Here is a 27,374-nt window from a genome sequence, read left to right on the forward strand (position 1 = left end):
GATCAAGAGGAGTTTGTGTTTATATTTAATAGAGAAAATAAACTAGAATATTTAGAGAGAATGCATTTTGTATAAACACATACAATCTAAGGAGTAGAAAAGAGCCTCTTGCGGATGGTATTACTCTCAAATTACATCCCAAGCCTCTTGATCGTCGAGCCAGAAATAATCTTGTGCCTCCTAAGACTATCAAATGTTTCTCTACCTCTCAAAATACATCAACAATATTGAAAAATCATGCATGGTTCTCTACATAGTCCAGTACAGTTGAAGATCTAAAAAGGATCAAGGAGAAAATCTCAATATTTGACATGCTACGAAGTTTCCCTATTCAGAGAGAAGCTTTATTAAAATCTTTGGATCACTCTTAAGTCTAGTACTCCAGCAAATAACACAAAGGCACTTATGTCCAACATTAATGCAGCAAAGGCCATGACGACCATGTTCAAGGAAAAAGTGGAAGTGCTTCTGTTTCTTCCAAGTCTTCTGATATTTGGGATTTGCACAACTGTATCATAGATTTTGGAGCCTCATGCAATAAAATGCCTTCATCTATTTGTCAGATATTGGTGATTAACACAAAGCCTTCAAATAGAGTGTTAATCCAAATAGATAAAACTGAAGTAAAATTTATCAGTGTTCTTGAAGACATACTAATTCACTTGACAATCGATCCATGCATCTAAGTTGTCATTTACACATGCGTGGTGGATATTTTATTGAGATTAATGGAATGTTGCTCGGCAGAGAATATACAAAGTGCTTAAGAAGATGGTTCACCAATTTCGCACAACTATGGTTGCCTTGGAAAGGACTAAATAATCAGATATCAAAATCGATGCATAGCTACAGAATACAATGCTCTAAATGAAGCCTTATTTATGCAATCAGACTTAGGTTCTTATAGGTTGGATCACATCTTGGCCTTCAAGACTGAGAATAGAAGCGAATCAAATTACAGTCTCATTATTGGTTTGTGGGAGTTCCATGTTAAATATGAGGTATTCCAAGAGTTTATGGACAACATGATAAAGAAACTAAAAATAGATAGATTGGACAGATGCAAATCCAAATATCCTTTTGTTGTCCAGTTATTGTTGTCTTCATCATGAGGATCATTCTAAGTTTGTGTGCTAATTGCAGTATTAAGTATGTAGAATATTGCTGCAAATGGGCCAGCTTGTTGAAGAGGGCCCCGTAGAATGGTAGGAGGTACCGTTGCATGGGGAACAGAAGGGTCTATCAATGAAGTTTTCCAAAATATCAAATCATCACGTGATTCAGAACCATTTACTCTTTCAGTGAGATGTCTTCTGATGGAAGAGTTTGAAGGAATATGTTACCAAAGGAAAAGGTGTTACGCTGAGGGTAAATGATGGAAAACTGAAGAATGAGATGGTCCAATAATTTATGTTCCTAAAGATTATGACTCATCTTCTCTCCAGGAATTACTTGAGGAGGTACAAGTGAAATAGAAAGGACATTTAAAACTTCTCTCAAGATACAGTGATTTGTAATGCTTTCATCATAATTCTTGGTGGTTTAGTTGCAGATTTTCCCCCTTCTGAATATTTAATTTTTCAAGTCTGTTTACACCTTGGGATTTTTTTGTATTGCTTTGCATTTACATACACATTTCTCTCTTGAATCTGTTGCATCATCCTAAGGGTGACTACTATGCAAGTCCTCTGTCGCTTCCTCTACTTGAATATTAAAACTAGGATTCCAAACCATCGTTGCGGCAATTGTTGAAATATTCCCCAAGAGTTGAAAGGGATCAGAAAACCCTTTTGCGTTCTCACCCAAAACACAGGTCTTTGTTTATGGTTCTCTTTGAGACTTTTCATCTGCTTGCACACTGCCCATTGTGTTAATGTTTGATTCTGTCTTTATTTTTTTGTGCCCATTGTGTTAATTTTTTATTGTCTTTATTTTTTACTCCAAAAGTTATTATTTTTATCTCTGAAAGTGCTACCTCATTCGCAAAAATGGCGTCAAATTTTTTCATGCTTTTGCTACTGTTTCCAAGGACTAGTAATTCCTGGTCCCACCTTTTGATCATATTCTCAAATTATGTTTGCCCACATAAGTAAATTAGGGTTTTACTATTTTGTTTATTATTTTGCATAAGACAGTTTGAGAAAATTGAGGAGCAGCCTGAGAAAAAAGAGACGGAACAAAATTGAAAACTATAAAAAGCAAGCTAGAGGAGAAAATAGAATAAAAAGACAGGTAGACCTGTTCCTAAAAGAACCACTACAAGTATGACAAGCTGGCCCAGTTACAACCAAGCTCTCGGCCCCCACCTATGCTGACAAAACCCTTGACTACCTCCCTTGCCTGGTAAGCCTGCTGCTGGTAAACACTGCCTGGTAAATGGTCCCAATATTACTGCCTGTTTAAATCGCTGCCTGCAAATCGTTGTCTAAATCGCTAAATGTCTCTGTCAAGGAGTGCAGACTTGGCTTGTTGGAATAATCCATCGAGGAGAGTAGACTTGGCTTGTTGGGAAGTGTCGGAAACCCCTAATCCATGTGCACTCACCAAAGTCAGCATTTGATAGTAGTTTTGTCATATGATGCTAGGAGTTTGATAGTAATTTTGTTAAATGATGCTAGACAGAAAAAACAAGAAATAATATTGAATATACATCTAAACTACAAATTAGCAAATCTGGGTACATCATAAATGCAAATCTTCCATTTCCCATCCATTGATATTTTGCCAAGGTTGACACCATCTCACTGTATATGACAAGGGCTTTCATTTTCCATATAGTTTATCTCGATCGGAAAAGTGTATGTATCACACTATCCTCTTAATCTATCCTATACATTTTGTAGAAAAACGGACCACACTCAAACTTTAAACTGTGATAAGGAGCCTACCAATAATCTCCAATCATGATGGAAATGTTGGTAATTAATTGGCAAGAGCAATGCAAACATACACTTCGGAGGTCCTAATAGTCCCAGCTGATCCATGAAAAAAAAATAGTATATGAGTTCGAACTAGGAACCATAAAGCATCAAACTGTGACTCAACGGGGGCATTGGATAAATATGCCACACCAAAACCATAATACATATATCAAAAAGTTCTCCTTCACAGAAGGGCAAAAAGGTTCAATGACACCCACTAATAGAGAAGCCCTACATGCACATCAAACATCTTAAGTTTTAATCCTAGCCAATCCACGTAAAATAATATGTGCTCCACAAATACAAAACTATTTCACCATTATGCCTCTCAAGCTTTACCTCCATTCTTTGACAAGAAGTTGAGTGGCCAGTGGTGAATACGTGTACCTAATATAATGGAGGTCATATATCCAAAGACAAATAGGGGCAACGATATTATTACGATATACTCGTTGATCAATACACAGTAAATGGAAAAAACAACCAATGCGCGATGCCAAAAGAAAGATCTCATATACCAAAATGGTGTCTTAAACATGACATAAACAATTGACTGGCTACTGTGAAGACACCATAACTGATGGTATATAAAACACGCCCCAGCTCAATAAACACAAGTAGCCAATAATCAGTTACAGCAGATAAAATTTCCTCGGCAGACTTTTTTCCCAACCTGATGGCTATACAGGTGGCTAATAAGCAATTCATGCACAACCTATGCTGCCTAATATCCACATACTAAAATCAGGTATAATAATGTAAAATGAGGTCACGATGGGTGCAGGAAAAAAATGATCACAGCAAATTGTATCTTATTATTGACAATTGGAAACCTACAAATAGATGGCTCTTTTTGCAAATAACACACCACCGACACCTTTTTATTTGCTCTGGTCTTCCATTTACTCAATCTTTCTGCTTGAACTTCTTCATCCTGATTATGGATCATAGAGTATGATCCAAAACATTGATGTAAAAAAGATAAACACAATCGAATCCAGAAGCTCAAAATTACAAACGAATGGATTGTGGAAAAATTATGAATTTAATTCATATAGTTGTTACCAGACATACACCAAGAACAGATGATATGTTTGATTCAAAGTCCAAAGGCAGAGAATTTCAAGGAATTTAATGATCCTATAGAAACTTACAATGTCAACTCGAAATAGGTTCAGCTGGAATAGAAAAAGCTACAACAAGCCACAAAATGCTATTCAAATCAAGCAACCACATTGCTTCTGAAATAAGTAATAGTTTTAAACAATTTATGCTCATCTTGGTGCAATATACAACCAAGAAACATCTTTTTGTGAGTACACCTGAAGAGGCGTTTTAAATCTCAAAACAAACAAAATAACATTTACATGACTTCCGCTTATTTATAACCGCATTAAGTGTTGTACATCCTCCACACGCATTTGGCGTTGCTCCTTTTCAGACTTATTGAATGCAGAACTTGCTAGCTTCCGCTTCCTCTCTTGCATTTCTAATATGCTTTCCTCAACACTGTCCTTCACAACTAGTCTACACACTCTGACAGATCTTGTCTGCCCAATTCTATGTACTCGATCCATTGCTTGATCTTCTGCAGCAGGATTCCACCATGGGTCAAACATGTACACGTCAGAAGCAGCAGTTAGATTTATACCTACTCCTGCAGCTTTTAGACTTGCTAAGAGAATGGTTGGGCTTGTCAGATTTGTTGATGCAAATGCTGTAATAGTTGAAGCTCGCTTCTTTGAAGGCATAGACCCATCTAAACGAACAAACTTGAAGCCTTCTCTCTCCAGTGGCTCCTGCAAGAGATCCAGCATTTTCCGGAACTGTGAGAAAATAACAGATTTTTTTGTTGGATCATTATTGCGGGACTCTTTCAAAAAGGATATTAGAGCTTTGACTTTTGAGCTTTTTGCTGACTTATTCAATTTTACATCATCCTGTGAAGCCTTTGGTGAGCAGAAAAGATCAGTCTCTGTAAGTTCCTTGCGACACATTGGACACCGTGGCTTGTCGTGCCTAAGAGTTTTCTCAATGCATCTCTTGCAGAATACATGTGAGCAAATAGTTATAATAGCCTCTGTGGGTGGTGATAGGCACACTGGACAATCAAAATCATCCCCATCTTGCAAAATCAATAGTAATTTTTTAAGTAAATCAGGATTGCTTGAAGCATCTGCAACATGCAAACCAAAACAATATCAAACTTTGTTCTATTAGCTAAGATATAAGCCCGACTATGATCCCACATTTACCACAAATGTAATTTGAATTTCCACTAATTAGGTTATCTTTACTAACAAAGAGAGGTAGGTATTTAAATAAAGCTACAAACACAAATTATGTATTTTTTATTTTTAGTGCAACTCTTGACTTTGCAGGGCTCGCTGTTCTCTTTTCTTATCAACTATTCAATGTACGATTTAAAAGATAGCAAATAAGGAAGTTTGGAATAATCTTTTAGTATTTCAACTCAGATTACTTGTTAAATATTTCTATAAATCAAATGCTGCCTGTATTTCTTGCCACTCAATATTAAATGCACAGTTTCAGCTGCTTAAAAAAGGAAACGATTTTTGAATCTCAGCTCTAGTGTTGAACTCACCTGCCAAAATTTAACGTGTCCAGAACTGAAGATGTATTTTCTATGAAAGAGGAAATAAATTACAACAAATAAAGACACCAAGATAATGAGTGAACTATAAATTGTAAAAAGATGATAAAATTATCCCCTTTAATATGAGGGTTTCATATTCTAAAAGAAATATGCACGAATCACTAACTACTGCATACACATAGCAACCTAAACAATTACAATTAAGAATGGCATCAACATAGTCAAACCAATGAAAGAAAATTACCCAAGATAACATGTTCCAACTAGGAGCAAGGGATGATAAAATTAAGTGTCAAATGGAAGAATGCATGTATTCATGCTAAACGTTGAACAGAAATGCCACTAAAACATTAACCATAAAGGATTGTCTGGGAAAGAAAATGTGAAAGGTTCCAACAAGCATGGGATGTATGTATTCAAGCTAAATGTAAAACAGGATCTAGTGTCTTGGCATAGTTTTTGAACAACTAAAGCTAATATCAGCTGTTGGGGTCATTTAAAAAAGGATTTGCTTACTAAAAGACAGCAGCATGAACTGTTCTCTAGATTAAGGATAACATTATTTATAGAAAGGAGAGCAACCTGCTTCACTGCCAATCTCTAGCTCTATCATCAAACAACAAAAACAGTTGTTACTCTTGCAAGCAACAGAATAATTACATACCATTCAACATACAGTTACTACTTAAGCTGTTCAACTCATGGGCTTTGGTTCACTCTATCAATTCAAAACCTAGAATGCATTAGCTTTCCACAGACAAACCTAATATGGTTAATAGCTTAGCATTTATATATTGGCCTGTTGGACCTTAAAATAGGAAAGTGTTTTCTAAAGCACAGGATATTTGTTGTGCAAGAAAAAGTCAAGCATCGGAAACATATAAAAGCAAATTGACAGATTTATCCATTATGTCAAAATATGGCGCCAGCCCTTATGCATTCCCTAGCAATAACAACTTTATAATACAGATCAGTCCGTTGATTCATAACAACTTCAAATATATGAATGTTTTGATTAATGTCTCAAAGCAGACATTTACATCTTAAGCATGGTGAAACCAAGAAATAGAGAACTTCTTATGTTGGCTCTTCATAATGTTATTCTTCGAACAGCTAACAACTAGACCAAATAAGAAAGTTGTGTACTGAATGCCAAATGCTATGGAACAACCTTGTGATGTCCCCTTTCTAAAAAGAAATTTAATCGAAATGCGAAAAATATAAAGAACTTAAATTACTTTTAAGAGATGGTTGACTTCAGAAAGACAGCCTATTACATATTCCAGCAGTTCAATTTATATGTGCAACGCTCCATTTAACACTTTGGTTGATTTTGCTAGAATAATACAGCAGTTGAATAAAGCCAGTCATTAGGATGTGATTGATTGTGAGTACAAGTCAGCACATCCACTAAAATTTTCTTTGCCTGTACTTGGCATCAAACACTCCATCCTGCACTTTGGTTGATTTCACTAGAATAATATGACAGATGAATAAAGCCAGTCATTAGGATGCGATTTAATTATCAGGACAAGTCAGTGTTGAAAACAATTGTATATTGTATATTGTCTTTGATGTTACACAAAATGTCATATCTTTACCAACCAGTGTCTGCTGAGCTCACTCAGGTGATGAAGACAGTTTTCAATGTCTATCGAGCATTGCAAAGTAAACCAAGCTCAAAAGACAATGTCTACCGAGTTCACTCGGGCACCAAAGAGAAGTTTGCAAAAGTTCAGTGTTAACCGAGTTCACTCGGTTAACAAGGGAAAGTTGGCATGGAACCAGTGTTAACCGAGTTCACTCGGTTACCAAAAGAAGTTTATGAAGTTGCAGTGTTAACCAAGTTCACTTGGTTAACACAAAAAAATCATTTCAGAGTAAGTGTCTACCGAGCTAGGTCGGCTAACAAAGGATTTTCCTAAATCAAAATATTTAGTTTAATGAATTTATTTCTTAAGTCTAGCCAACTTAAGGGTTGAATATTGAATATTTGTAAGTGTATTCAAGCTGACTTGACAAGGGAAAAGATACAGGTATAAGGTCAATGTGTGGGATTGAATATGAGAAGCATGGGATTGAAAAGATAAATCAAGGAAGCAAATTGGAAGAATAGCAGAGTATCCTGAGTTCACCGAGTTGCATTGAACATTATGATCAAGAAGATAAAGTATTCAAGTCAGAATAGAGATCTGAAATCAGCAATACAGTTGCATCAGCAATCAAGTCATATCATTGTTACTCTCTAATAATTGTAACAGTGTATCAAATCTCTTAACAGAGTTAGCTTAACAGCTATTTGCCAAATCCTCTAACAAGGTGGCATTTCTAGATTGAAGTATCTAAAGATCTCTAACAAGGCTACTCCTAACAGGGTGATCAAATTCTTTAATAGGACCACACCTAACAGAGTGTTTATAAAAGCCTCTACAAAAAATATGAACAACCTGGCAGACCAACAATCAACCTTTCGAAGACACTGTAGTTGTCTCGGTGTTGTTTTTTTGCTTTTCTTTTGCTGTCTTTTTATGCATAGTTGTATCCTAGCCTCTTGTTTTTAGTTTGTTTAGCTTGCACTTTTTTAGGTATTGAGGCTTTATTTCATCTAAGTTACTCTGCTCTTGTTTTTATGATACTTTGTACAAGGTTTCGAGACATTTAAAACCTATTTTTATGTAATCAAAACAATGTGTTTTGTAACCTTTAACAAGGTTGGCTCCTAACAGGGCTTAATTCAATAGAGTGAAAAACAGTAACTAGTTGCAATTGGCAAATTGGATTTCTACGTTAAATCCTAGTGTCACTTGTGTTCATACTATTTCTTTTGTGCATGCAACTAAGTTAGTTAAGGTTAATCACACTTAATATCTTAAGATTTGTATGTTCAATATTTACCAAGTTACAGTTGATATTTCAGTGCTTGCTGAGTGATAGTAAATTGTTAGTGTTAACCGAGTGCCTCTGTGTTAACCAAGTTTCTGTAGAAGTTATATTCTGATTTGTACTGACATCTAAGGGATATGGGATTTATTTTTGTGGTAACTGATTCACCCCTCCCCTCTCAATTACTCCTCTTATATTTCCAACAATTGGTATTAGAGCTTTTGTTGCTTGCAAAGAAGGTTTCAAGGACCTAAGCTAAAGATCAGGATGTCTTACAGAAAGGAGATCCCTAAGCTAAATAGAGATAACTTCAAGGCATGGTAGGAACTAATGAGATTGCATTTGGCAACCATTGGAGACTCGGGCCTAAAGTACCCCGATGCCAAGTATGTGGCACCTACAAGAACTATGACTATTGAACAAATCACAAAAAAGAAGAATCATAATATCATGATGATTGATATTGCTTCAACTCTCAACTATGCTGAATTTGATGAAGTCAAAGATTGTGGTATTGCTCATGAGATGTGGATTAAGCTGAAAGACATCTATGGAGGAGATGATAATGTAAGAAGAGCCAAGGCAAAAAGTCTCAAAGGACAATTTGATCAAATAAAGATGAGAGAAGACGATAATATTGCAAAGACAGTGAAAGAATAAAGGCCTGTGTGTGTGCAATCAGAGCCTCAGGAGGAAAGACTAAAGATGAGACAGTGGTAAGCAAGTTTCTCATAACACTTCTTCCTATACATACAATTAAGAGTGTCAGCAATTCAAGAGATGAGATGCAATCCCAAGAATGATATAACATTGGATGCAATAATGGGAAGATTGATAGCATTTGAGCTAGATAACAATGACAATTATGTTCCTAACACTAGCAACCTTGAGTTTGCATTTCAAGCCAAGCTATCACTCAAGAAGAAAGCTGCAAAATCTAAAAGGCAATCTGACAATAATGATGAAGATGGTTCTGATGAAGATATTGAAGTCATTGAAGCATTACTTGCAAGAAGATTTCCTAGGGCAAAGGGAAGTACAAAGGCAAAATTCCTTTGATCTGCTTTTCTTGTGAAGAGGTTGGTCATATTGTTGCAAGGTGTTCAAACAGAGAAGGCAAAGAAGAAAAAAAGAAATACAAGTGCAAGTGCAAGAAGGACTTCAAAAGCTACAAGAACTACAAAGACAAAGGTAAGAAATCTTGTTACATTCCTAAAGATTCTGAAAGTAGTAAAGAGGAAGATGAAATGGTCTACATCACTGTTAAGGATGAATCAAATGATGAGAATGATAAAATGGCACTTATCTCACATATCAGTAACAATGATACATGGATTATTGATAGTGGTTGCTCTCACCATATGAGTGGTGACAAATCTAAATTTGAGAACTTAGTACACTATGATGGTGGAAGTGTTAGATTTGGCAATGATGAACCATGTTATGTAAAGGTAAAGGTTGTATTGCACTAACCAATGATTTCAGATGTGATAATTCTTATTGGGTTGACAGACAGAAGCATAATCTACTTAGTGTGGCTCAATTGAATAACATTGGATTCAAGGTAAAATTCATGAATAGAAAGGCCAATCTACTGGATGGAAAAGGTAATCTAGTTGGGACTGGCAAGCAAACAAAAAGTAACCTATTCTACCTAGATCTAAATGAAAGTTCATGTTTCATTGCTCAAGTAGAAGAAAGTTGGTTATGGCATAAAAGGTTATGTCATGCAAATTTTGATAACCTGATAGACATAAGCAAGAACAAAAAGGTTAAGAGGCATTCCAAGCCTAAAGAAACCTAACATGGGCATGTGCAAGAATTGTCAAATTGGCAAGAAAGGCAAGACAAGTTTTAAAAGCAAAAACTATCATTATGAAGAAGTGTTGGAGCTGGTCCATACAAACCTTTGTGGACCTATCGGCATTGAAAGCTACACAGGAGATAAGTACTTTATTTTATTTGTTGATGATTATTCTAGAATGATGAGTGTTATTTATTTAAAGGGCAAATCAAAAGCTTTTCAAAAGTTCAAATGGTATCTGGCTAGAGTGGAGAAAGAAACAAGAAAGAAGCTGAAATGTTTGAGATTAGACGGAGGAGGAGAATTCATTTCTAATGAATTCAATGAATTCTACAATGAAAAAGGAATCAAACGGCAAGTGTCTGCACCTAACACAGCTCAGCAGAATGGCATTGCTAAAAGAAGGAATAGATCAATCATGGATTGTGCAAGAACCCTTATGATAGAAAAGAATGTTGCTATCAAATACTGGAAGGAAGCAATCAACACTGCAGTTCATACCTTGAACCGAGTTCAACTGATGACGGATTCAAATCAAACACCTTTTGAGTTATGGTATGACTATAAAGTTAATGCATGTTACTTCAAAGTATTTGGCAGTAAATGTTATATTCTGAAGGAGTCTAGAAAAGGAAAATTTGATGTCAAAAATGATGAAGGAATATTTCTAAGATATTCCAATATGAGCAAAGCTTATAAATGTCTGAATCTATCTACTCATAAATTTATAGAAAGTGCACGTGAAGATTGATGAGTTTGCAGAAAGGAGCGAAGAACAAAACAGTAAGGAACCTGAAGACTATAGAAACTTTGTTTACTATTAGTCTGACACTGTTCCTAATATTCAAGCAAATGGGAATCAGCAACCTTCACCACTCGAGTCCCCAAAATCTCCAGTTCAACCCAAGTCATCAGAAGGACCTGAGTTTCAGCAAGTGGAAACTGAGTCACAGTCTGATGGACCCGAGTCATTGACAGTGGGACCCAAGCATGTAACAAAAGATCATGGTGAACCTAATGATTTCAAAAAGAAGCCCAAACTTATTGGATATGTTAGAAGGCATCATGCACCCGAGCAAATCATTGGAGATCAATCAGTTGGTACAATGACATGTTTGCTTACTAAATTTAAACCTAGATCTGTAAACGATGCATTAGAGAATGAAAGTTGGATTGAGGCTATGAATGAAGAAATTGATTAGATTGAAAGGAATAAGACTTGGACTCTTGTTCCTAGACCCCAAGGATAAGAATGTAATTGGCACAAAATGGGTATTCAGAAATAAGTTAAATGAGAATGGAGAAGTTTCTAGAAACAAGGCAAGGCTAGTTTGCAAGGGTTATGCTTAAGAGGAAGGTATTGACTATGGAGAAACTTTTGCTCCTGTTGCTAAACTTAAGGTGTTAGAACACTCTTTGCATATCCAGCACACAAAGGATTTAAAGTGTATAAGATGAATATGAAACCAGCATTCCTGAATGGAATCTTAGAAGAGGAAGTCTACATTGAGCAGCTTGAAGGTTTCGTTGATCCTAGCAAAAGGGACATGATTTGCAATCTACACAAAGCTTTGTATGGTCTCAAACAAGCCCTGAGCATGGTATGAGAGATTGCATAAGTATCTCATAAAGATTGGTTTTCAAAGAACTAATGATAATAGCAGCCTATAAATCAAAAGACCAGATAAGAAAATTGTGTTGGCAAAAATCTTTGTGGATGATGCATTATTTAATGGAAATGATGATCTGTGTAAATCTTTTTCTAAGGAAATCAGCAACGAATTTGAGATGTCAATGTTTGGAGAAATCAAATTCTTTGTTGGCCTGCAAATTCAACAAAAGAAGGATGGTCTCTATATTACTCAATCAAAATACATCAAGGAGATACTGAAGAAGTTTAGAATGGAAGATTCTAGACTAATTAGAGCACCTATGTCTACTGGACATAAGCTTTCCAAAGATGATGATTCAAAAGAAGTAGATAGACTACATACACATCAATGAAACAACTTTGAATTAAAAGCATTAACTGATGTTGATTGGGCACGAAGCATTGATGATAGGAAGAGCACTAGTGGTAAAGCATTCTTTCTTGCAAAAAGGTTAGTATCTTGGACAAGCAAGAAGCAAAATTGTATCTCTCAATCAACAACAAAAGCAAAATATGTTGTTGCAACAATCATTTGTTCAAATATTGTTTGGTTCAAACAATTGTTGACAGGTATGAAGGAAGAGATCAAGGATCTAGTTGTTGTTTTCTATGATAACACCAGTGCAATTAACATTTCCAAGAATCCTGTGATGCATACCAAAACCAAGCACATTGCAATTAAGTACCATTTCTTAAGAGAATTAGTGCAAGATAAGGAAGTAAGATTGGAATATGTGAATACAAAAAAATAGATTGCAGACATATTCACCAAGCCATTACCTAAGAATGCATTTTTGTATCTAAGAGGTAAGCTAGGGGTGACTCCCCTATCTGAAGCTCACTAATCAAATTTTAGTGATGCATCAACCAAGCATGTTAAAGATCAGTCAAGTTGACGCAATATTGTAAAGGGCAAATTGCATATGAATCAGTACATCAGGTACATGGGAGTTCACTGAATGCTATCTTTGGCATAAAATGTCAAAAAGGGAGAGTCCTGTCATACATCAGAGAAATTTTATGTCTGATAGGGGAAGAGTTTGATGTCATGTATCAGAGATATTTTTATATATGTCAAAGATGTCAAAGAGAGAGAATGAACTTGAGTTGATATCAAAGAGGGAGAGTTTGATACTATAGTCACTGTAATCAGATTAATCAAAAAATCATTCCAAAGGGAGAGATTGATGTCAAAGGGAGTTCACACTGATAGAGGGAGTTCTCATGAATGAGAATCAAAATGAAACTAAAGATATTTTCCTTACGTTTATTTTGCTCTAAAATTTCATTGTATTATGACATGTTGTGTTGCCATCAATGCTAAAAAGGGAGATTGTTGAAAGCAATTGATCAATTGTATATTCTCTTTGATGTTACACAAAATGTCATATCTTTACCAGTGAGTGTCTATCGAGCTCAAAAGACGATGAAGACAGTTTCAAGTGTATGCCAAGCATTCCAAAGTAAACCAAGTTCAAAAAACAATGTCTACCGAGTTCACTCAGGCACCAAAGAGAAGTTCGCAAAAGTTCAGCGTTAACCGAGTTCACTTGATTACCAAAGGAAATTTACAAAGTTGCAGTGTTAAAAGAGCTCACTTGGTTAACACAAGGAAATCATTTCAGAGTTAGTGTCTACCAAGCTAGGTCGGCTAACGAAGGATTTTCTTAAATCAGAATATTTAGTTTAATGAATTTATTTGTTAAGTCTAACCGATTTAAGGGTTGAATATTGAATATTTGTAAGTGCATTCAAACCGACTTGACAAGGGAAAAGATATAAGATCAAGTTGTGGGATTGAATATGAGAAGCATGCGATTGAAAAGATAAATCAATGAAATGAATTGGAAGGATAGCTAAGTATCCTGAGTTCACCGAGCTGCATCGAACATTCTGATTATTAGGATCAATTATTCAAGCCAGAACAGAGATCTGAAATCAGCAATACAATTGCATCAGTAATCAAGTCATATCATTGTTACTCTCTATTAATTGTAGCAGTGTATCAAATCTCTTAATAGAGTTCGCTTAACAGTTATTTGTCAAATCCTCTAATAAGGTGGCATTTCTAGATTGAACTGTCTAAAGACCTCTAACAAGACCGCTCCTAACACCTCTAACAAGGCCACTCCTAATAGATTGATTAAAGCTTTTAACAAGGTCACACCTAACAGTGTGTTTTGTAACATTTAAAAGAGTTGGCTCCTAACAAAGCTCACTTTAGACGAGTGAAAAACATTAAAATAGTTGCAATTGGTGGTTTTTCCCAAATTGAGTTTCCACGTTAAATTCTGGTGTCACTCGTGTTCATGCTATTTCTTTTATGTGTATGCAACTAAGTTAATTAAGGTTAATCACACTTAATATCTTAAGATCTGTATGTTCAGTATTTATCAAGTTACAGTTGATATTTCAGTGCTTGCCGAGTGACAGTAAATTGTTAGTGTTAACCGAGTGCCTCTGTGTTAATCAAATTTCAGCAGAAGTTATATTCTAATTTGTACTGACACCTAAGGGATCTGGAATTTATTTTTGTGGTAACTAATTCACCCCTCCCCTCTCAATTACTCCTCTTATATTTCCAACAGTCAGCACATCCACTAAAATTTTATTTGCCTATACTTGAAATCAAAAGCCAATCAGAGATTTTAAATCAATTATCACAGGTATAAGGAATTGGAACCTCATCACGGTCCCATTATTGCCAACAATAAGGATGTGGACACAAGTGAAAGATCAAAGCCACCCAAGAACCACGGGGAATAAGCATTAGAGATGAACATGGAACGTTATTAATGACAGTGGTCAAAGACAGTGCTGAGGAAATAGGGGTGAGATAGACAATAGAAGCTTACAATAATGATTACCATGAACAGCCCTTACACATATTATCTAATTGATGGTTAGAGAGAAACTAATAACCATGGCCAGCAATTATAATAATGAGACAGCAATTAAATTTGACCAGCAATCAAACAGCATAAAGGTTAGCTTAGTTATATTTTTAAAAAGACTTGAAAAGACATGATCCCCTGAAGAAGAGATGTGTCTATCAACCCCCAAGGGGCATCATGTAAAGCACGTATATCAAGCAAAGGAGGGGGAAAAAGAAAGGGATGGTGAAACAGAGCTCCTTCAGAAAATAATAATGAGAAGCAATTAAAAGAATAACATCAGGGATTGGAAGAGAAGTTCCTTCGGCAAACAGTAATCAAAGGCAAATAAAAAAATGCAAGAAAATACATCAAGGGAAGTGAGTGTGCTACACATGGTAGTACTCAAAATAAGACAATGCTACTTTGCTTTAATAAGTTGTCTCCCAAAAAATTAAATTTGATACAAAGAATTGCGTTTGGAATTAGTGCAACTTGTGGAATTGTCACAATATTATATGAATCGTTCTTTTTGATGAGTTTGACTCCCCTGTCAAGAGGTATGAAAGATAAATAAAATGAACTTACTGTGCAGGTAAAGAGGAGGAAGTTGACAAGGAAATATTAATTGAATTAAAGAAGATATATAAAGGAGAATTACAAGAAGGTTGAGCATATTTAAGAAGCAGCCTGGCAGGTGATGTTATGTAATTGGAGTACACCAGTGGCAGAAAACATGACAAGTATTTTAGATGTGTATTGGATAAATTAGAGGCCGGACTTAGAGGGCAGAAATAAAGGCTAATTAGTAAATTACGGGAGATAAATATTTAAATAGATTTAGGAGATCCCTTTGATATTATTTTTGTGAAGATATTCAAGGCAAACTTATGATTTACTGTGAGAGATATGTTGAATGCTTGATTTTCACTTGTGTGTAGAATAGAACAAAGAAGGGTTTACAGCAAATGAATATCATATATGTTAGCAGATTTGTAAGGTTGATTTAATCTCAAGGCTAAAGAAATTATCAAGATTAGTTCAGGGACATTCTAGTGAGTGTCAAGACCAGATCCAAGACATTCTTGTTGGAAGACATTCTTGGCAAATGTCAAGATTCCTAAAGAGAAACTAGAGAAAGATTTCAATATCTCTTAAATTCAGTATATACTGACGGTTGTATAACATATGCATGTGTAAAGAGGGATACATCTTAGTGGATATCCACAAGACTTGGGAAGACATGGAATCTCTTCCCAACACTTATAAAGATGGATTTATCAAATGTGGGTTATCCTAGAGGCCTTAGGAGAGACAAGCCTTACTAAGATGGTAGAATGGCTGAGGACTGTTCTAGACTAGCTATGAGGCAACTAGAGCCCCTGGAGGTCCTCCCCAGAGAGCTAGGAACCAGCACAAGACAGATATATTATTCTTTCATTTATGTATGTATGTGTATGTTTTGCATCGAATCTACCAACACGCGTGCAGGGTTATTCATCAAGGATCAAAGCAGTGCTCAACTTTGGAAGAGGAAACATTACAAACCTTGTCCTCTGCAATAGATATTATAAGGAAAACAGTCATAGGATTACAATCTAATCAAGTAAATCTACGCTCAAGTAGCATTTTTGCAACTGCAAGGGAAGAGATGAAGGGATTCTGATTAAATTGTGCGAGCAACATTACCAGAGGATTACAAGATGCTGATTTACACCAGAATGTCGAGACATAAGAGATTTTATAGATTTCGATTTCCAGGTCCTTCCTTCAGCATTTGAAAGGTAAAACAAAAGGAAATAGCTCAAAACAGTTGCAAGCCTGGGCCTATGCTTAGTTAACAAAAAAACACTCAGCACATAAAATATTTGGAAACATTAAAAAATGCAGAAATGTGTATTCTACCTTCCAATTTTAAAGATGATATAAGTAGTTCAATGTCAGAGGGACACAAAGCTGGATCATCACAAAGTTGACGTAGTCGCAGAAGTATTTGAAGAACAGTTGAATAGTTATTTAGCACAGTGCCTGACTTAATAAAATGTTGAACAACTTTTTTGCCTTCTGCTTCTAAGCGATCATAAAGCTGTCGTTCCTCATCACAAAGTTCTACCAAATGGATTTCTACAAATTTAGGTGGAAGTTCAACCAGCCTCTGTCCATTGATCTTCATGTCTTTAGTTCTTCTGAGAGCAATGGTCTCCATAAGGGCCTGCAAAAAGCATATCCAGAAGAAACATTAGTATATACAGTAAAAAAGTTGCAAACCTAAGACAATACCAGAAATAAGGCAATAAGTTGTGTTTTGTATGACTTGCATGTGACAAGAAATTGTCTAGCATCTATTTAAGCAAATCTCTTTAGGCAGACATTACAGTGGCCAATGCATTGGCAAACCTGTAAAAGTGGCCAATTATATGTTCCAACAGATAAAAAGCAATGCAATAGGACAAATCAATAAGTATCTTACTTATAAATAAAGTTTTATCTCCAAAATGGCCACGATATGTTCAGGGATACTGCAATTTATTATTAACTTATTTAAATACCAAAGTCTAGACACTAGATTACCAAAAAGACTAGGATACAGGTGCAGATGAACAGTATTCTAGAAATATTAGGATATACTGTGGCACTGACAAGCCCAAACGATACATATTTAGGGAAGAAAATTTATGTGTGTGTGTGTGTTTGTTTGTTCAAAAAGAACAGGGGATTTATTCAATATATAGAGTAGCCAAGCAGCAGCAAGAGACAATACAGTGACCAAAATTGTAGGGAATACAAGTGTCATTGTTCATTGCTAAGAATCAATTAAAATTAGGTGAACTGATTATTCCTTGAATTGCAACTATCTTTTGAAACAGTACGTTTTATAATTTATTATTGAGAACCGAAGTAGACTGAATGTGTGGACAAAAGTATTCAAATGAAGTAAAGAAAACTCATTTTTTTAGATATAGCAATACATGACAATTTCAGAAAACATGTGGAAAAAAAATCATCATATAAGGAAACAAAATTTAGAACAGAAATTTCAGTTAAAAATTAATTGGTAATTCTTAAGCGTTTTTTTCCTAAGATACATGAGTTTATACAACATAGATTAAAATTTCACAAGCAATTCACCAAATAGCAGGTACTCATGTGCCAGGTAGGATTAGTAAGTTGCCCAAAAACTTGCAAGTGAGTTTTGGGCAAGCGAGTCTAGGCACATCACTTCAAAACTAAAGAGTTTCCACCAGATGGGAGAAATCTACAGACCAAAGCCTCAAAATGAAAGGAGAACCTTCTCTCCCTCATCTTCCCAGTCCTTGCATCAGTTCTCAGGTTAAATAACTCATAGTGATCTTGAACGGCTTCAATAAATTGACCAAATTTAAAAGGTATGCAACTCACTTAGTGACTTGCTTCAAAACTCACGAGTTTCCGCAAGAAAATTTACAGACCACAGCCTCAAAATGAAAACAGAACCCTTTTCTCCCTCATCTTCCCATTCCTTGTATCAGTTTTCAGGTGATTTTATCTCATAGTATTCTTGAACTGATTCAATAAATTGACCAAATTTAAAAGGTATATAACGCTTTTCCTTTTTGTTTTTAAGTTTTATTTTATTTTTCCTTTTATCTTGGGATGTTCAAGCACTTCTAGGGCGTCTATATTTCATGTTTTGCTTTTTTTTCATTTCTTCCTGCTTTTGCTTACCACTTTTAAAGGTTTTGTTTTCTTTCTTTTCTGCCAAGGTTTCATTTTTCCATTTTTCCAAATAGAGAAGCCATCAATAGTACCCTAACAATAGCAAGACAAGGGACCTCACTTGAAGGCATGGCACACAAAAAAACAAAGGAATCATGGATTGCAATCATCATAGCTTTAACAATGAGAGAAGGCATCAATCTTCTCTTTTATAAACTTGCATGATTAACTAGTCAAGACCTGCAATTTTCTGACTCTAACCAATATTAGAGAGAAGGGCTGCTGTTGCTTTTTACAAGGAGAAGAAACTAGAGAATAAGTTGGCAGCTCAAGCAAATGCAATGAATCCTAGTACAGACTCAAGAGACTGATGCTGTGGGCTATAGTATTGACCCATACTTTTAGACTTTTAGCTAAAGTGCTATCAACCTCGCATTAATTCCTTGTTACTCACAATAATCCTAGTGGGCAAGCTCTGCTCAAAGATTCTACATGAAACCAAGGGATGAGAATGGTATGTGTTGTTATTTGTATTGTAAAAACATACTATTCCATGCTGTGAGGAGCACATTTTGGAATCATTGGTCAATGCATTAATGATAGCTAGAAAGGTTATCATCCATATGATTTGTGTGGACCCAATTTAACATAGCTGTGAAAAACACTAAGGTAATGGTAGAAGATTTTTAGGGACAGCTCCCTTGTATAGGTTTGTCTTGGATTTTGAGGGTATTTAACACAGAAATGCTTAACGAAAGAAGAAATGATAATTAGAGAAATATTAACTTAAAAATTTCAATATATTCATGTCATAGCCTATTCCCACTCTGGAATTCCTTTAACCTTGGAATACGTTTGAGGTTCAAACACACTATGAATGTTGGCCATGAGAGAAAAGTTAACAAACTCTGTAGGTTTGCGCTTTTTCCGAGCAATTCTCCCATCAATGAGCTCATCATCACGAAGATTAGTGTCTTGGCCCACCACTTAGGTGGGAGAGGAGAACGACCAACATTAGTATCAGCTTGGTGATCAAGGTCCTCATCAAAAGAATCAAGATCAAACTCAAGTGAAGCATCTACAAATCAAGGTGATCCTGTAGGAAAAGTTGGAGGTGTCTCTACAGGGATAACTGGTATAACTGGAGCTACAGGAGCTATTGGAGCCCTTCCATCAGGTGGACCTAATGGAAGCCGAACTCCCAGATCATTAGCCTTCATAGACTAGTCTACTGGATCAAGAACATGAGAAACAAGTATGAATGGTCCTCACTACTCATCAAAGACTACATCACAACTGTAGATTAGACAGGATGTCTCAACATCAATCAAGCGATAGGCTTTGTGAAGACTACTGTATCCAGCAAGCATGAGTTTCTGACTCTTGGCATCCAACTTGGTGTGTGACACATCAAGGATCCAAACAAAAGCAAGGGAGCCAAAAACCTTCAAGTGACTAATTTTGGGCTTGTGACCTGACCAAGCCTCTTTCGAAGTTTTACCTATGACTGCCACTTCGGTTGATCGGTTCAACAAATAAACTGCAATGTTAACTGCTTCTGTCCAAAACTTCTTCGCAACATCTCTGTGTTTGAGCATGGATCGAGCCATCTCGATGATTGTTCTGTTCCGACGTTCAACTACACTATTTTGTTGTGGTGTGTGTGTGTCATGTCCCCACTCTAGCTCAGTCTAGGAGAGACATGTGAGTCAGCTTATTATGGGGTCTTGTAGGCTGACAAGGTTGGATAGAGACCCAGTATGGTTATTCAGTGTTGGGGACTTGATGTTCTGGCAGTTATTGATCAGTTGGGAGTCGTTCCTTGTTTTTTAGGAGGCAGTTCCTACTCTTTAGGAGGTATGATCTTGCCCAGGGTTGGGTTTCCACGAGATTACTCTTTGGGTTCAGTTTCAGAGGGATAGGGCTTGTTTCCTAAATTTTAGGATCATCCCTAGATTTTAGGGATGAGACTACCAGTGGATCCTTGATTTTCGACTTCAGTTACAGATAGGTGACAGGATGATTTTATGGTTTGTGATGTCAGTTGGGCATTTTGTGGCTATTTGGGTTTATATTTTTACTATTTCCTAAGTTAGCGTTTAATAATTAAATAAGGTTAAGTTTTAGCCATTTTGGAGTAATAAGGGGTTTTTTGGCCTCATCTGGATGCGCATCCTATGATGTGATAGCTCGTTGAAAAGGTCTTGAAATTCTCTAAATCTTTCTCTTTGGTCTCAGGGCATTTCAGTGAATGAAATTCTATGAGGAAAAAGGTCATTTTCTAGTAACATGACCACTTTAAAATAAGAAATTATAACACTTTCACTACACAACACCACTTGGAGACACTTAGGGTTCGATTTGCAATTGAGAGGAGGTTATAAGAAGATGGAAGCTTCATTCTAAGATCATCTTTTGCATATTTGACAACTTGTTATGATTTTGCTTTGAATGGGCGATTTATAGTCTGGGACGCAAACCCCAAATTAGTGGTTGGCTGGGACGTAGCCCTCAGCAATCTTTGGCACCGGATTTCTTAGGCATTGTGCGTGATCATTAAGGACAGAGGCATCAATTCTCATTGGGGTTTCAACGTGGCAAATCATCTTTCTAGTTGGGACGTAGTTCATTTCAGCCCGTGGAACGCCATTTGCAGCAGTTACACCACGTGGTGTATAGGATATTGCTTATTTTCACCTACATATGTATGCTAGATTCGAGCACAATCTTCACCTTCCAATTTGACATCAAATTTGCATGTGAGCTTTGGGAAATGCATTGGATTGATTGCTTGGCTCTATAATTCAGACAAATCTGCCTGGTACGATTTGCAATAAATCTGATTTTTGCTGCATACTTATTTATTCCAATCTTGTTTCATGTTTGTTATTCCCTATTCCTTTCTATGTTATAAAACTATCAAAAACAAGCAAATCTTTTTGCACTTCTGTCTAGTTCTGCAAGACAACATAAATAAACAAGAAAACAAAATTAAATATAAAAAATTACAGCAGTTTAACAGAAGAGATCCATCCGAGATGTTTCAGTGTGTCGTCAGCAGATTCTGTATTTTGTAGCCAACTGGGTTATGCCATCGGAGATTTTGTATTTGGTAGCCGACAGGTAGATTAGGATTGTTTTCTAGCCAACAGACCCCTTTGGAAAGGTTCGGCGGAAAGTATTTATACCCTATCTAGGTACATTGTAAATCATCTTATCTGATCTGTTCTTATGCTCTGTATGTAACCTGTTGGCATATGCGAATAAAGGAGTATTGTTGCTGCTGTTCCTATTCATTATCTGTGTGCATTACTTAATTAATCTATGCGTTAAACATTTCGCGCCATTGCCCTATGAACCTGGAAGGACGGAGGAATGAAGCTTAATGCCAAATCAGCTTAACAAAGATCGAAATAAGATAAAGGGGAAAGATGGCATACGTACTACGCAAGAAAATTTAATTCTGGCACAGCAAGCCGAACGCAAAAGGAGGTTCCATAAGATTACCGACGGACACAGAAGCGCAGAAGAATTGTTGGAGGAGACTCGACAGTGGGTGGAATTGGTGTAGGAAGCAAGAGAGGAATTTTTGAACTTGTATTCGTAGAGGGAAGAGAATCCAGACGGAAGAGAATCAACTCACGCGGCTCAGAGTGCTGAGGGAGCAAGAGCGTAGAGTGAACTCTTCGTCCGGGATACACTTCCGGAAGGAAAAACTTCAGAGGATCCTTCTTCATCACCGTTCGCAATTGTTGAGACCACCGGTGTGGGAGAACAGTCCACTGGTGTGGGAGTGCAGACCGCCGGTGTACAATCTGCCTGTGTGGGAGAACAGTCCACCGATGTGGGATTGCAGATCGCTGGTGTGGGAGTGCAAAGCCACGGTGTGGACGTGAACAACGCCAGTGTTGTAGGACTAAACAACACCCGTGCACAAAATCCAGTACTGATGGCAAGACCAAAAGATAAGTTGCCAAAATTTGATGGTGATGGTACGGCTGATCCGATCCGACACTGTAAAACATGCGAAACAATTTGGAGGGCAAATGGCATAACCGATACAAACGAATGGGTTCAACAGTTTCTGGCCACCTTACGAGGTGTTGCAATTCACTGGTTTGCCAATGTAGATCCCTAGAACTTAACCACTTGGGATAACCTGAAGGAGTTTACAGCAGAATCTCAATTACTCCACGATGACAACGAAATTGTAGCAGAGATATACAATACAAGACAAGGGAAAAATGAAACAGTCCGAGTCTATGCCAGGAAGTTGAAGGACTTGATCAACAAAATGGAGAATAAGTCAGCTGATGGATTACCGAAAAGGTGGTTCATTGAAGGCCTACACCCGAAATTGCGAAAGAAAAAGAAGATTGTGCCGCCGTCCTCATACACTCAAGTGTACAACCGAGCACTAAACCTAGAGAGTGAGCAAAAGACGAAAAAGAAGAAGAAGAGTAGCTCCTCTGAGTCAGACGACGATGCATCCTCGGAAGAAGAAAGTAGCGATGAGGAAAACAACAGCAAGAAGGTCCGAGCCCTCCAGAAAGACATGATCCGAATGATGAAAGAATTCAAGAACATGCAGAAAGAAACAAAGGGAAGCAAATTATGGTGCACAGAATGTAAAGCAAAAGGTCACACAAAGGGCTCCTGTCCAAAAAACCAGTTCTGCGATATTTGTCAGATCATGGGACATTCCACAAAAGAATGCCCCTTCAATATGAAAACCAGAGGCCCTTAACAGGTATTCCTGGCACAAGAGGCTTCCACGTCTGGAGGGAGCGGGAATACAAGCACGGAGGGTGCCATGTCCAGAGGATACAGGAATAATGGACGCAGGCAAAACAACAACAATGCGAACAATAACAATAATAATGGTGGTAGGAGTCGAATTCAATATGATGCGAACAGATGGTCGATTGTTCAATGCCGAGCCTGTAATTTGTGGGGTCACTTTACCCGGGAGTGCACAACAGCTACCACACCAAAATTGTTATGCAGATGGTGCGGACCAGGCGATCATGAAAATGCCAAGTGCCCAAAATCCGAAGTTAACTTAATCATTGCCAGGACGGATGAAGAGGAGGTTCTGGCAATTACGCGGAGGCAAGCAAAAGAGTACCCAGACCCGGCGGAAGAAAAGAGAAAATTTGGGGAAGCACGGGCAGAAATTAAAAAGGCATCGCAGGCGGAGACATCTCAATTGAAGGACACCACCGACACCTCAACAAGGAATTGCGCCAAGCAAAACATAATAAAACAAGTGATGCAAATGGAAGTCCCGATCAAATTAAGTGACCTTCTCACAATGCCCCAGTTACGGACGGCCATTCTAAATTCTACACCACTTCCGAAAGCAACAGAGGAAACAGGAAGGGACAGTAGTGGAACGACGGCAACAGACCCAATGCTTCTGGCACTCATAACGGGAAGGCATCCGACGATCGTCGAGATGGGGATTTTGGGAAATGTTCTGACAGACACAATTGTTGACGGAGGGTCTGGCATGAATGTGTTACCGGAGGATACCTGGAAGAAGTTGGGAAAGCCGACGTTGTGGCCACCTACATTCCATTTGCTCACAGCAGACTAGCACGAGATCAAACCATTGGGAACCTTGAGGGCACAACCAGTAACTATTGGAACGCAACCATTTTTATTGGACTTCGTGGTTATTCCATTGAAAAGAAAAGGATATGATGCTATTCTGAGACGGAATTGGTTGGTGCAAAAAAAAGTAAAACATGATTGAAAACGAAATACCCTATCAATGGAGCGTGGAGGCAAAAGATTCATAATTGACCTACACACACAAATGGTAGGTGAGGAGGCAACATCGTCAGATTCAGAAGGTGAAGGCGAAAGTGACGACGAAGGAAAGAGGACAATGGAACCGGACGAAGGAGTATTGAGACTAGAAGGAGGATCGAATGATGACGACCTAGACTCAATGAATGACCTTTTCCACTGGCAGATAGAAGACTACAAACTGTTTCCGAGTTGTAATATGGTAAGGGTTGATGAAGGTGAGAAAACAGAGGAAAATGAATGTCCGAAGGAATACAGAGAAGCAGAAGAAGGAAAGGCGGTTATGACTGAAGCTGAGGGGAAGAACATATAGTCCGAACTTAGAAAAAAGAAAGATCCCACTATGCAGTACATGGTGAACGGACCGCACAGAAAGAAAAGAATACACCGCACCATAAAATTAATTGAAGGGTGCTAACAGCAAAGAAATAATCTAGATGAGCGACAACTGCAAGCGCAGTGGGCCACAGAGGTGACACAAAACAGACGTTAAGGCGTGGCATGATAAGCATCTCAAACTCAATAGGTTTCAGCCAAGGCAGTTGGTACTCAAGTACGACAATCGGAATGAAATTAAACCAAGAAAGTTTAAGGTTAGATGGGTCAGACCATACCAAATTCGGGAGGTAGGTGACAATGGAGCAATAAAATTGTGGGCCTTGGATGGGCAAGAAGTGCCTCAGGCAATCAACGGGTCAAAGCTAAAGATGTACCATGCAAGGAAGAGCCCGTCGTTGTTGCAGAGTGACCAAGCCCAACCGTCTCCCTCATCGTCGCAGGTTGGCAAGGTCGAGAGGCAAAATTAAGCAGTTGTATTTTTTGTTCCAAAAAAAAACAAAAAAGTGAACCAAAAAAAAAGAGTGAGAAAACAAAGTATGGTCGCGGACTCACCCTACGGACTGCTTCTCCACGGATAGGATGTCCTGCAAACCCACCCCGCGAACTGCTTCTCCGGGGACAGGATGTCCCACGGACACCTGTCTTGCAGGCAGTGTTCCACAGGTGGTCCTGCAGATGCTCGTGGGTGTCTTATCCCCACGGACGTTTATTGCCTCCCATGGAAATTGTTCCCACAACGTCTTTCTAATCTTCTATGCACAGTCTTGCCTCCCGCAGATTCTTATTCCTCTTATGGATGTCTATTTTTCCCGCGAATGTTTTGCATCTTTCTGCGTCTCTCTTTTCCTCCCGCGAACTCCTGTTCACGGTGGCATTCTCTTTTCCTGTGGTGGTATCCTTTCTCCCATGGGTTTCCTTTTCCGTGCACTTACTTTCTATCCGAGAATGGCTTCCTGGTTTCCACAAGTTGCTTTGATTGGTTTGTTATTCCGCAGGTTGCTACTCCTCTCAAGCGGATTTCTATTTGCTCCGCAGATGCCTTGAGTTATTTTCACTCCAACAGATGTCTTTGTTCCCTGCAGCATAACTCTTCTACGAACGCCCTTTGTGTCGGTTCTTTTTCCCGTGGGCTTGCTTTCCTAGATTTGTCATGCTTTGATATTGGCAACGAGAGACAACGCACGAGCAGAGGAAGGTGTCCTAAAAAAAAAACTACAACTCAAAGATGTTCAAAATGTATGATGTCGAGGGGAAGGGAAAGATATAAATAGGTGGAAAATGCAAGCAATTGCTAGAAAGAGTGTGGAATCGAAAGAAAATCACGAAAATGTTGTTGTGTGGCTTCGAAAGTGCTAATTTGGTCTTGGCGGCGAGGGGCGCTACCCTTTGACCCCGCCCTGTATTGCGACAGGGAGCGCACCCTAGGACCCCATGGGGGCGCTGCCCCTTGACCCCACTAGGGGCGATGCCCCCTAGACCCCCTGTTGTTGCGGTTAATCAGTCGTGGGAAGTGTGACCAGTCGATGAAGACTTGGAGCTATTGCAAGCATGGAGTGTCTGTGTACCAGAGGCACTTGGAGTAGGTGTTGGACGTGAGGTTGTCTTGGTGGATGCATAGAGAGCTCGAGAGGAATTGATCATCTAGTTGAAGGTAGTACAGCGACACTTGGCTCAATGTACCTAGAGTTGGCAACACAGGTGGCTATCAAGGTCAGTTTGACTAAAAGAGACAATATTGTGTTCGCAAAGGCTGCAGATGCAACATATTTTGGAGACCAGTTAGTGTATTCTGTTTTGTTAATTTGTCCTGGATATGTTGTAATTGTACTTTGTAATTGTCATTCGATGACGACTTTTTCTTTTTGGGGGGGATGATTTTGTTGATTGATTCTATATTCTGTAGCCGATTGGGTTATGCCGTCAAAGATTTTGTATTTGGTAGCCGACGAGTAGATTAGAATTGTTTTCTAGCCGACGAACCCCTTTGGGAAGGTTCGGTGGAAAGTATTTACACCCCGTCTGGGTACATTGTAAATCATCTTATCTAATCTGATCTTATGCTCTGTATGTAACCTGTTGGCATATGTGAATAAAGGAGTACTGTTGTTGTTGTTCCTGTTCATTATATGTGTGCATTACTTAATTAATCTATGCGGTAAACAGTGTGGGGTGTGTGGTTAACTGGAATTTGATGCCATGAGTATCCAAGAAGCTAGAGAAAGCATTGGAACAAAATTCCCCCCCATTGTTTGATCTAAGAGTAATAATAGATTTTCCAGACTATTTTTCAACTAAAGGTTTAAACTTCTAAAATACAGGAAATGCATATGATTTCTTTTTAAGGAAATACACCCACATTTTTCTACTAAAATCATCAACAAACAACAAAAAATACCTAGACCCAAGAACAAGAGTGGCCATAAAGCCACAGATATCGACATGAACAAGCTGAAGTACCTGAGAAGCGCGTCATGAATCGCCACTGGTGAAAGGTGTGCGATGTTGCTTCCCAACCTGGCATGCATCACAAACTCCAAGCTATTGAGTTCGAATCTCTGGCAATCCAAGAACAAGCTCATCCTGAGCAAGCTGTGAGAGATAATGCACATTTAAGTGCCCATATCGTTGATGCCAAAGTGTGCTAACAGAAGACTGTCGAACAGCCATAGCTAAGTCCCGAGAATCACCAGAATTAGCAAGTCTGAAAAGACCATTATCTTCAAGACCCATTGCAACAGTAGACTAAGTCGCCCGATCAGTGATGGTGCACTGGTGA

At 37.9% G+C, this 27,374-nt stretch overlaps 1 protein-coding gene across 1 annotated transcript in view; it reads right to left on the reverse strand.

Annotated features, from left to right (window-relative positions):
- Positions 1-4,105: 4,105 nt before the first annotated feature.
- Positions 4,106-27,374, reverse strand: part of LOC149541373 (DNA/RNA helicase protein) — a 41,564-nt gene continuing 18,295 nt past the window's right edge. The window contains exons 2-3 of the mRNA XM_089796636.1: positions 16,655-16,961; positions 4,106-5,097 (exon numbers count right to left, since the gene is read on the reverse strand). Coding sequence (XP_089652762.1) covers positions 4,304-5,097; positions 16,655-16,961 — 1,101 coding nt within the window. The 3' untranslated portion in view covers positions 4,106-4,303. The remainder of the gene's footprint in view (positions 5,098-16,654; positions 16,962-27,374) is intronic.

The sequence above is a fragment of the Cupressus sempervirens genome, chromosome 8 (genome assembly GCF_028749045.1).
Source record: "Cupressus sempervirens isolate cs-2001-9-10 chromosome 8, ASM2874904v1, whole genome shotgun sequence".
Lineage (NCBI taxonomy): Eukaryota > Viridiplantae > Streptophyta > Pinopsida > Cupressales > Cupressaceae > Cupressus > Cupressus sempervirens.